This window comes from Electrophorus electricus, chromosome 4, assembly GCF_013358815.1.
Source record: "Electrophorus electricus isolate fEleEle1 chromosome 4, fEleEle1.pri, whole genome shotgun sequence".
Lineage (NCBI taxonomy): Eukaryota > Metazoa > Chordata > Actinopteri > Gymnotiformes > Gymnotidae > Electrophorus > Electrophorus electricus.
This window is the reverse complement of record NC_049538.1, coordinates 11,259,293-11,270,922: the sequence shown is the minus strand read 5'-3', so window position 1 is coordinate 11,270,922 and position 11,630 is coordinate 11,259,293. Positions and strand designations below refer to the sequence as shown.

Genomic DNA, 11,630 nt, shown 5'->3' with positions numbered 1-11,630 from the left:
CTATATTTTACCCATAAGTTGTTTTTTTGTGTTCTTTTCTGGTTTCAGTACGATTATGTAACACTTTGGAAGAAATATACAGAATAACAAACCAAAACTTGAGGCAAGAATAGCAAATATCTCCACAGCTACAGTGAATTTTCCAGGAGAGCTGATGTAAGCTGGAATAAAGGTGATCCAAACTGCACAGAATATGAGCATGCTGAATGTGATGAATTTGGCTTCATTAAAGTTATCAGGCAACTTCCGTGCTAGAAAAGCCAAAACAAAACACAAGAGAGCCAGGAATCCTATGTAACCCAGTACAGCCCAGAAACTTATGATTGAACCCACATTACATTCTAAAATAACCTTTTCTTTGTAGAGCTTCAGATTTTTGAAGGGAAAAGGAGGTGAAATTGTTAGCCAAAGCACACAAATAAGGACTTGTATGAAAGTGAATGCAAGAACACTGAGCCTCTGCTGTGGAAGCCCAAACCATTTCATGACATTACTGCCTGGAAGTGTAGCCCTGAAGGCCATTAACACCACTAATGTTTTCCCCAGAACACAGGAGATGCAGAGGACGAAGGTGATACCAAACGCTGTGTGACGCAGCATACAGGACCACTCAGAGGGCTGACCAATGAAAGTAAGTGAACAGAGGAAACAAAGAGTCAGAGAGAAGAGCAGCAGGAAGCTGAGCTCTGAGTTGTTGGCTTTGACTATTGGAGTATTTTTATATCTAAAGAATATGACTCCTATTACAATTGTCATAAATGCACCCATAATAGATAAAACTGTTAGCAAAGATCCCATTGTTTCCTCATAGGACAGGTATTCAGTTTCTTTTTTTATGCATTCATCCCTCTGTGTATTTGACCAGTAGTCTTGATAGCATTGTTCACATTTTATAGAATCTGTGATGAAGGAAGAGAAGAATACAGCAAAAAAGAGAGAATTCAGATACATTGAGAAAGTTTTCAGAAGTATAAGATGATTTATGGTACTTTGTTGTTGTTACAAGAATCTACCTCCATATATTCCTTAAAACAAACAGGAAAATGACCTTTGAGAAGTTGATACTTAATTATCACAAGAAAATTTATTTTAACAATACTGAAAATATTTTATGTTTAGTTACCTTTTTTGCAGCAATTATTTACCTGTTATATTACTGATCTCTCCTTCTGCACATGGAACACAGTCAAAGCAGCACACAGGCTTTCCTTTCTGCACAGCCTTCCTGGTGCCTGGAGGGCAGTTTTCACTGCACACAGATATGGGGACCTATAATCAAGGAAAATATTTAAGTGCCTAAATATTATACAATGCATTATTTGCTAGTAATAAATGCACAGCTGTAAAAACTGACACTTAATGAGGAATCACCTGATTGGTATTTTGTGCCCATAGAACAGAGGCCATATTTACTGCTAATCGATTGTGAGCAGAGAAAGTGGAATCATAAAGTCCAACAGTGACAAATACAAACTCATCTTTACTTGTTTGCCAATTTATTATCTCATATCTTGCAGCAGGGTCACCATTTTCATCAAAATAAACTTCTTCACCTATTTTGGTTTTGAAATGTACTGTTTTGAGGTGTTCTAGAAACTAACAACATATGTAAACGTTATAGGTTATTAAAAGTATTATTATTTAAAAAGTCATTTTGCATTAAAGTTAAATACATATGTTTGGCTTGTTACTTAAGTTAGTACTTGAAATAGTGTTACCGCCTAAGAAGTGCCAAAGCTTAAGTGTTACGTTTGTGCTTTAAGAGGCTTTTAACTCACTGTAACAGGATCAGGCTGCTTGTTTGTTGGACATGTTTCTTTACAGCCCAGAAGGTCATGTAGGGCATGGGCAATAGCATAAACCCCTTTATACACATTATTGAAAATTGGCATCAGGTTCATGTCAGTGAAGGGGTTTTCAGTCTCTGAAAGTTTCTCTTCACCTGTGCACACTGGCAAATCATTGGCATCATTCTGCTTTGTATATCTACAATTAAACAAAGCTTCCCAGAATTTTGTAAAAATGGCACTTCCTGCTGTTTTCAGTGGATTTATATTCAGAATAAACTCCTTCAAACCTGTCACCTCAGATTTGACGATAGACAGCCCTATGGCTCCTTGCAACATCTTGTGCTTATCTATTGATGCCAATTCTGGGTCAAAGATCCAGGCCTCTGTTCCCACCCACTGGTATCCAGTTATATTGTGTTCCAAAAATAAATCCAACAAAACCGCTAAGTCCCAGGTGTCCAGAAACCCCACTATCACACGAGAAGTGGAGATTTTGATCTGTTCAATGATTCTCAAAACTTTCCCATGAGAATATGTCCTAAAAAATGGAAGGGAATATTCTAAGCATATGCCCAACTGCTCTGCAACTGTAGTGAATGCAGCCATCCCATTATTGCCATAGTCATCATCACTTCTTATTGCTCCCACCCAGGTCCAGCCAAAGTGCCTGACCATTTCTGCCAGTGCTCTGCTCTGGTGGTAATCACTGGGAATAGTGCGCAGAAATGAGGGATATTTCCTTTTGTCACTGAGACATTCACATGTGGAATAGTGACTGATCTTTAAAAAAAAACACATTCACTGTGGTATCTCAGGCATTATGATTAATGATGACTTTTTGTTTACTATCTATCAACTTTTATAACATCACATAACATTTCTATCAAAATGCATATAAAATATGTTCAGTCATGAACATGTGCACAAAATGTCAACTGCCTTAACAGCATATATACATGTAAATCAGTTATTTCTTATCTTTTGTTCTCATAACCTTTTAAATAGCTGCATTCATGCTGATTTATAATAGTTCTTACTAATAATAATAGTTCTTACTAATGGAATGCTGAAAGGTCCAATAGTCTTCGTAACGGCCATGGACACTGATGAGTACGACTCCCCTATTATGGCTTGTACTTGTGCAGGCTTTGTGCAGGGCTCACCCAAGACTGAGTTTTCATTTCCATTCATAAGTGCCATGGCCATTCTGACCCCCATTGCTGTAGAACCACAGGTGTCGTAGATTTTGTAGCCCAATGAGACACCAGGCAGTAAAGAGGAACTGTTGTTGATCTCCTCTACTGCAAAGATCAAGGACTGTGAATACTGGAAGGCTCTGAAATTAAGACTTGTTAGAAAACATTAAAGAGAAATAAGATATCATTTTAGGATGAAATCTTAAAATTAAATCTCTGCAATTATGCATGGTTCATGACAGTATTTAATAAAAATAAAGTCTGAAATAATTATTTTCTCATTTTGCTTACCTCATGCACTTTAATGGAGATGGTGTGACTGAATACGACAAGTTTGTGTTCTCCCATTTGCTATGAAAGGGGAAAATCCCTGCAACTATGATATGGCCATCCTTTGATAGTTGTGGGTATACAGACTCTCCTCGCAAGGCACAAGCAGTCTCATTAGCTTTGGAAAATTTGATTATAGCCATTACCACATGTACAAAAGCAAAAACAGTCTCCATCCACCTATATAGCTGAAGAATAGAAATAATGGGTTAAGAGCGTTTGGCAGGTGTGTTGTTTCAGTTGGTTGAACAGGAAGGATTTGTGCTATTTATATGGGTAGAAGGGCATATTCTCTATGGTAAACTGTTACTGGTGCCCTGCCATCAGAGGAGGGTAGACGTTTAAATGCAAGTAATGCTGCTGCAATTAATTGTACCTAAAATGTTACACTTTGAATTAAAGCTGCAAGATGATAGTTTTATGGAGTTGGTGACCATTCTGGTGAAAATATGTAATTGCATAAAATGATAATTACATTTAAATTGAAAAAACTTGGTAAGAACTCTGTGATGGAAAGTCTTCTGAGGACATAAGTAAATTATCTACTGTTCATCATATCCTTATCAGTTCATGTTGGATTTACATTATCAATGGTTACAATTTTTTATATTGACAACATAGTTTGTTGTGTGTAGTTATGGATAATCTATGTACCTGTAATGAATGCACACACGTAGAAGAACATCCAGTTGCAGAGGTTTTATTTTAGCAACCAAATTATTACGTGCAGTAAGACAGGTAAGCGTGGTCAGGTCGGTCCGAGGTCGATGCACAGGTACCGTTCAGGAGGTGTCCGAGGGTCAGGCAGGAGACGAGGTCTAATAAGCAAGCAGGAGTCAATAACCGGGAAAGCACACAGGATGAGGAAATGCTCGGTACGCCACATAGGAGCAATACTTTGCGACTAGTATGCGAGGAGGAGAAGCTTATAAAGGGGTAGGTAATGAGGGGAATAGTAATCAGGTGTGCACTAGAATTCTGGTGAGTCAGATTGGGGGGGTGTGCGAGTGGGCATGGCTGTGCCATGATGGTTGTTCTTGGGGTTCTTAACATTACACAGACAACAAGTAAATGCTTATATCTGAATAAATACTATGTCAGTGTTGTTTTAAATCCATAAATTAACTGGAGAGAGGATAAAAACAAATCACTTAATTACCCAATTAACATTTCACGTATCCAACACTGTTCAAGTATGAAAGCCTGAGTTATTTTTTTTCAAGCTATGCTACTCTAATGAGTTGTACATACAACATTACACTTTGAATTAAAGCTGCACCATCATAGGTTTAGGGAATTGTTAATCATATCCTTCTCAGTATAAATTTGGATTTGCATTTGAGACCTTTCAAATGCATATATGTTTGAAAATAAAACATGTATTTACCAAGTACTATGTTAAACTTTAGCTATAAGAGTGATTGATCAATCTGACAGTGACAATATAAACTCAGGGTCTAAGATCCAACTGGCTGGCACCCAACTTTTCTCCGTGGGCCTGTACCGCTTCCAGTTCACCAGATTTTACAAACCTCAACAGCAAAATCCAACAGCATGTATCTCATGTAGGCTGGCAGCCCCTTGATATCCCATGGAAGCAGAGCACTGAAAGGCAAGCTGGCTTTGTTCAGTGGACATGCAATGACAGGCTTAAGGAGTGACACATAAAAGATGGAAGACACCTGGCTACCCACAGGTAGGTTGACCTGTTAGGTGACTTAATTTATTCTTTCTTTAATGGTATAGGGTTCAACATACCTGGTGGTGACTTTATTGCTGGGACCCTTCTGATTGTCTCATTTCATGACTTCAAATTTGAATGGAACTGAATGATTTTGTAATCAAGGTCAGGACAGTTTTGCTGGTGTGGATGATTTCCACACAGTGGTATTACAAATGTCTCACATCAATATCAGAACACTTCATTAACCAGTCATTACTCTCTGATGTATTATCTGATTAACTGAAATGGGCAACAGTTATCCCATTATATAAAATTGATGACCTCACAGTATTTTCTAATTTACAGACCTATATTTTTTTCTTTGTATTTCCACAGACTTTCTAAAGAGATGCGTACAATGAGCTCACCAACCATGTTAATACATTCAATTTGCTATCTGTGCGTGATATGCTTTCTGGGAAAATCATTCTACCTCCAAGGTTTTGGTCCAGTTAACTCAGAAGATTTTCTGTGTGCTTGGTAATAATGAAATAACTATTAGAATATAGACTCTTTATTGACCTAGGTAAAGTATTTGATACAGTTAACAACAGTGTTCTTGGACAGATGCTACAGTATTATGGCATTAAAGACGTGGATCTAGAATGGTTCCAAATGTATTTATCATATAGAAAATATTGTGTGTCAATGCAAAACTCTTGATCTAGCTTCATTATCATAAAATGTGGTATTCCATCATAAAATGTGGGATCAATACAGGGACCAATATTGTTTTTAATATACGTTAATTGTCTTTATTTGGCAGCAAAGAATGGTTATCTTGTTTACTGATGACAACAATATTTTTATCTGATAAAGACCACCATAAATCAATTACATCTTTACTGAATTATCCAACACTGATCTAAGGTTCAAAACAAACAAACTGTCCTTCATTATTAAAAGGTACACACATGATGTTCAATCCCAAAATTCTAAAAAGGCAATTATATACCTCCACCAGTCTGTATATCCTGTCATACAATAATGTATGTCTAATGTACCAATTTTTTTGGCATGCTCATAGATGATAAACTCTGCTGGAAAGAGCACATTAATTTCCAACAAAAAAGCAAAAATATTGGTGTTATTAGAAGAGTTAAATTTCTTCTGCCAAAATCTGTACTACTTAACCTGTATTATGCATTGATTTATCCATTGTGTGTGTGTGTGTGTGTGTGTGTGTGTGTGTGTGTGTGTGTGTGTGTGTGTGTGTGTGTGTGTGTGTGTGAGAGAGATTTATACTGACCCTTCTTCTATGTTGACTAACTGAAACTATTACTTGTTGTCGGGTATTGTTTATTACACGGATGTTGACTAACAAATTATTGTACTTATTGTTTATTGCACTTATCAATGTCTAAGATAGAGCTTATGTATTTTGTACTTCGAGATATCAACATTGATCTTTGTATTTCTACAGTATTCTAGATCTTTGGTATATTGGATTCTAACCTACTGTACTGGCTAGGAAGTATTCTATGAGTAAATGACAAAGAACTTTTGTAATTCACTCTGGATAAGAGCATCTGCTAATTACCATAAGTGTAAATGTGCTAAACCATTAGAGCTTCACATAGGGCTCAGCCAACTCACTTCATACCAGAAACAACATCTCATAATTATAAGACATCTGACATGTTCAGAAAAATTTCCATCAAATCCGACCCAACTTTTGAATGAATATTCCAAGCTTTACACAGTGATTTACTACAGCAGAAGGACACTATATTTTAGCAGATATTTTTTTCCTCTTGACTGGAACAGGTCATACTTTTGTCCTGCTTTAAACTGATGCTATATATTAGTTTTAAATGAGAAACTATACATTGTTTTGTTACAAGCTATGTGACTCTTCTATTATTAAATGTGTCATGGACAAAGAACAAGCAGACAAAAAGAAAGAGAACAACTGAAACAATTAATGAAAATAATGAAAATTAACATAGTGTGCTACCTACAACAAAAGAAGCCAGTATAACGTTAATGATCGACAAATGCTCATATGACCTAAACAGTCTTAAATAAAATACAATATAATGACATAATATCTCTCAGCTGGTGTTGTTCCTGATAGACAACACACCACTGAGGGAGGTGTGGACAAACGGAGCATTGACATGTGTAAACACAAGAGAAACATAAACAAAGTCCATGTGTTCACCACCGCTGAATGCCAGTAATTGTTGGTAGGGGGACAACACCATGACATGTAATGAATATAGGGGAAAAGGACTAGTTAATCAATTTTGACAGTCCATTTACATTGCAAAACATTTTATTTGAATAGATTTTAGAACACAGAAATACAGAACTTGACAAAAAGTTTTTGAAAATATCCTGTCCATCATCTGTATAATAGAGAACCAAAACTTAAGGCCTAAATGGCCTGCATTTGTTGATTTTTTTAGAAGTTAAAAACATAGATTACCATTTTAAAATGTAAAATTACTCTAAATTATTGAACAGTAAAGATTAAAGTCGTGCTGGATATGCTTTATAAAATGTCCAATTAATAATTAGCTAGAACATAAACTATTACCTCACTTAATCGGTACTTTACCCATTAGTTGCTTTTTATTGTTCTTCTCTGGTTTCAGTATGATTATGTAACACTTTGGAAGAAATATACAGAATAACAAACCAAAACTTGAGGCAAGAATAGCAAATATCTCCACAGCTACAGTGAATTTTCCAGGAGAGCTGACGTAAGCTGGAATAAAGGTGATCCAAACTGCACAGAATATGAGCATGCTGAATGTGATGAATTTGGCTTCATTAAAGTTATCAGGCAACTTCCGTGCTAGAAAAGCCAAAACAAAACACAAGAGAGCCAGGAATCCTATGTAACCCAGTACAGCCCAGAAACTTATGATTGAACCCACATTACATTCTAAAATAACCTTTTCTTTGTAGAGCTTCAGATTTTTGAAGGGAAAAGGAGGTGAAATTGTTAGCCAAAGCACACAAATAAGGACTTGTATGAAAGTGAATGCAAGAACACTGAGCCTCTGCTGTGGAAGCCCAAACCATTTCATGACATTACTGCCTGGAAGTGTAGCCCTGAAGGCCATTAACACCACTATTGTTTTCCCCAGAACACAGGAGATACAGAGGACGAAGGTGATCCCAAACGCTGTGTGACGCAGCATACAGGACCACTCAGATGGTCGACCAATGAAAGTAAGTGAACAGAGGAAACAAAGAGTCAGAGAGAAGAGCAACAGGAAGCTGAGCTCTGAGTTGTTGGCTTTGACTATTGGAGTATTTTTATATCTAAAGAATATGACTCCTATTACAATTGTCATAAATGCACCCATAATAGATAAAACTGTTAGCAAAGATCCCATTGTTTCCTCATAGGACAGGTATTCAGTTTCTTTTTTTATGCATTCATCCCTCTGTGTATTTGACCAGTAGTCTTGATAGCATTGTTCACATTTTATAGAATCTGTGATGAAGGAAGAGAAGAATACAGCAAAAAAGAGAGAAATCAGATACACTGAGAAAGTTTTCAGAAGTATAAGATGATTTATGGTACTTTGTTGTTGTTACAAGAATCTACCTCCATATATTCCTTAAAACAAACAGAAAAATGTTTGACCTTTGAGAAGTTGATACTTAATTATCACAAGAAAATTTATTTTAACAGTACTGAAAATATTTTATGTTTAGTTACCTTTTTCGCAGCAATTATTTACCTGTTATATTACTGATCTCTCCTTCTGCACATGGAATACAGTCAAAGCAGCACACAGGCTTTCCTTTCTGCACAGCCTTCCTGGTGCCTGGAGGGCAGTTTTCACTACACACAGATATGGGGACCTATAATCAAGGAAAATATTTAAGTGCCTAAATATTATATAATGCATGATTTGCTAGTAATAAATGCACAGCTGTAAAAACTGACACTTAATGAGGAATCACCTGATTGGTATTTTGTGCCCATAGAACAGAGGCCACATTTACTGCTAATCGATTGTGAGCAGAGAAAGTGGAATCATAAAGTCCAACAGTGACAAATACAAGCTCATCTTTACTTGTTTGCCAATTTATTATCTCATATCTTGCAGCAGGGTCACCATTTTCATCAAAATAAACTTCTTCACCCATTTTGGTTTTGAAATGCACTGTTTTGAGGTGTTCTAGAAACTAACAACATATGTAAACATTATAGGTTATTAAAAGTATTATTATTTAAAAAGTAATTTTGCATTAAAGTTAAATACATATGTTTGGCTTGTTACTTAAGTTAGTACTTGAAATAGTGTTACCGCCTAAGAAGTGCCAAAGCTTAAGTGTTACGTTTGTGCTTTAAGAGGCTTTTAACTCACTGTAACAGGATCAGGCTGCTTGTTTGTTGGACATGTTTCTTTACAGCCCAGAAGGTCATGTAGAGCATGGCCAATAGCATAAACCCCTTTATACACATTATTGAAAATTGGCATCAGGTTCATGTCAGTGAAGGTGTTTTCAATCTCTGAAAGTTTCTCTTCACCTGTGCACACTGGCAAATCATTGGTTTCATTCTGTTTTATGTATCTACAATTAAACAAAGCTTCCCAGAATTTTATAAAAATGGCCTTGCCTGCAGATTTCAGTGGGTTTATATCCAAAATGAACTCTTTCAGACCTGTCACCTCAGTTTTGGGGATAGCCAGCCCTATGGCTCCTTGCAATATTTTGTGCTTGTCCATTGTAGCCAGTTGTGTATCAGATATCCAGGCCTCAGTTCCCACCCACTGGTATCCAGTGATATTGTGCTCAAGAAATACACTTATCAAAATCTGTAAGTCAAAGTTGTCAAGAAATCCCAGTATCACTTGAGAAGTGGAGCTTTGGATCTGCTCAATAATTCTCAGAACTTTTTCCCTAGAGTATGTTTTAAAAAATGGAAGGGAATATTCTAAGCATATGCCCAACTGCTCTGCAACTGTAGTGAATGCAGCCATCCCATTATTGCCATAGTCATCATCACTTCTTATTGCTCCCACCCAGGTCCAGCCAAAGTGCCTGACCATTTCTGCCAGTGCTCTGCTCTGGTAGTAATCACTGGGAATAGTGCGTAGAAATGAGGGATATTTCCGTTTGTCACTGAGACACTCACAGGTGGCATAGTGGCTGATCTAAATTCAGATTCACACAGTTATCTTCAGTAATAATTCTTTGTGTACTAGTGGTATTATCAAAACATTCAATTATAAGTCACTTATTAAATGACCTTGCAGCTGCCTTTTTCAGGTGCATCTATGCTTGAAATGCAGTGCTTATAGTCATAATGTTGATTAATATAACATTGCTTGAGTTCTTACTATTGGAATGCTGAAAGGTCCAATAGTCTTCGTAACAGCCATGGACACTGATGAGTACGACTCTCCTATTATGGCTTGTACTTGTGCAGGCTTTGTGCAGGGCTCATCCAAGACTGTGTTTTCATTTCCATTCATAAGTGTCATGGCCATTCTGACCCCCACTGCTGTAGAACCACAGGTGTCGTAGATTTTGTAGCCCAATGAGACACCAGGCAGTAAAGAGGAACTGTTGTTGATCTCCTCTATTGCAAAGATCAAGGACTGTGAATACTGGAATGCTCTGAAATTAAGACTTGTTAGAAAACATTAAACAGAAATAAGAAGATATAATTTTAGAATTAAAAAAAAATAAAATTAAAATTAATCTCTTCTGAGTATGTGTGGCTCATAACAGTATTTTATAACAAAATAATGTCTGAAATAATTATTTTTCTTTTTGCTTACCTCATGCATCTTATTGGAGATGGTGTGATCGAATAGGACAAGTTTGTGATCTCCCATTTGCTATGAAAGGGGAAAATCCCTCCGACTATGATATTCCCATCCTTTGATAGTTGTGGGTATGAAGATTCTCCTCGCAAGGCACAAGCAGTCCCATTGGTCTTGGAAAATTTGATGATGGCCATTACCACATGCAAGAGAGCAACAATAAGCTCCATCTACCTATATATCTACAGAGTAGAAACAATGGGTTAAGGGTGTTTGGCAGGTCTGTTGTTTCAGCTGGATGAACAGGAAGGATATGTGCTATTTATACAGCTGAAAGGACATATTCTCCATGGTAAACTGTTACTGGTGCCCTGCAGTCAGAGAAGGGTAGACTTTTAAATGCAAAAATGCCTTTTGGGAGTTTAGATAACTCACTATTTTTGTTTCATGTTTGAATTGTTTGTTTAAACAAAAATATACAATTTATGGTCCTTTATACTTTTTTAAAATTTTAACTAAATTACAAAAACACAAGAGTTAATCTGTTTATTTTCTAAAAAATATGTAATTGCACAAAATGATAATTGCATTCAATTTGAAAGAGTATTCAAAGAAACCCTGATAAGAACTCTGATGGAAATGTCTTCTGAGGACATAAGTGAATTATCTAATTAATGAAATCCTTATAAGTATAATGTTGGATTTGCATTTAAGACCTTTCAAATTCAGATATCTATGGAAAGAACTTCGAAAGCAATGTTTCTGTGGTCAGTATCATGAATAATCTAAGGGCATGTTCTCTGTTTTTGCATATTTTCTTAAATTCACTTTAAAAGGTTCTTACTTATTG

At 36.4% G+C, this 11,630-nt stretch overlaps 2 protein-coding genes across 2 annotated transcripts; both read right to left on the bottom strand.

Annotated features, from left to right (window-relative positions):
* LOC118241232 (extracellular calcium-sensing receptor-like) lies at window positions 1-3,492 on the bottom strand. Its single transcript, XM_035525493.1, has 6 exons — window positions 3,278-3,492; window positions 2,847-3,138; window positions 1,779-2,570; window positions 1,372-1,596; window positions 1,146-1,269; window positions 1-899 (listed from the first exon to the last, which is right to left on the bottom strand). The coding sequence occupies exons 1-6, from the start codon at window positions 3,490-3,492 to the stop codon at window positions 1-3; spliced, it is 2,547 nt and encodes an 848-aa protein (XP_035381386.1).
* A 4,076-nt stretch (window positions 3,493-7,568) lies between these two features.
* Window positions 7,569-11,010, bottom strand: LOC113567575 (extracellular calcium-sensing receptor-like). Its single transcript, XM_026995631.2, has 6 exons — window positions 10,796-11,010; window positions 10,352-10,643; window positions 9,374-10,165; window positions 8,967-9,191; window positions 8,741-8,864; window positions 7,569-8,490 (listed from the first exon to the last, which is right to left on the bottom strand). The coding sequence occupies exons 1-6, from the start codon at window positions 11,008-11,010 to the stop codon at window positions 7,583-7,585; spliced, it is 2,556 nt and encodes an 851-aa protein (XP_026851432.2). The 3' UTR covers window positions 7,569-7,582.
* Window positions 11,011-11,630: the final 620 nt, after the last annotated feature.

Excerpts from the sequence above, each read along its gene's own strand:
- LOC118241232 (XM_035525493.1), bottom strand. The coding sequence starts at position 3,492 with ATGGAGACTGTTTTTGCTTTTGTACATGTGGTAATGGCTATAATCAAA. Across the intron at positions 3,139-3,277 it reads TCTCCATTAAAGTGCATGAG|TCTTAATTTCAGAGCCTTCC; the intron begins GTAAGCAAAATG and ends TTTTCTAACAAG. Across the intron at positions 2,571-2,846 it reads GACCTTTCAGCATTCCATTA|ATCAGTCACTATTCCACATG; the intron begins GTAAGAACTATT and ends TTTTTTTTAAAG.
- LOC113567575 (XM_026995631.2), bottom strand. The coding sequence starts at position 11,010 with ATGGAGCTTATTGTTGCTCTCTTGCATGTGGTAATGGCCATCATCAAA. Across the intron at positions 10,644-10,795 it reads TCTCCAATAAGATGCATGAG|TCTTAATTTCAGAGCATTCC; the intron begins GTAAGCAAAAAG and ends TTTTCTAACAAG. Across the intron at positions 10,166-10,351 it reads GACCTTTCAGCATTCCAATA|ATCAGCCACTATGCCACCTG; the intron begins GTAAGAACTCAA and ends ATCTGAATTTAG.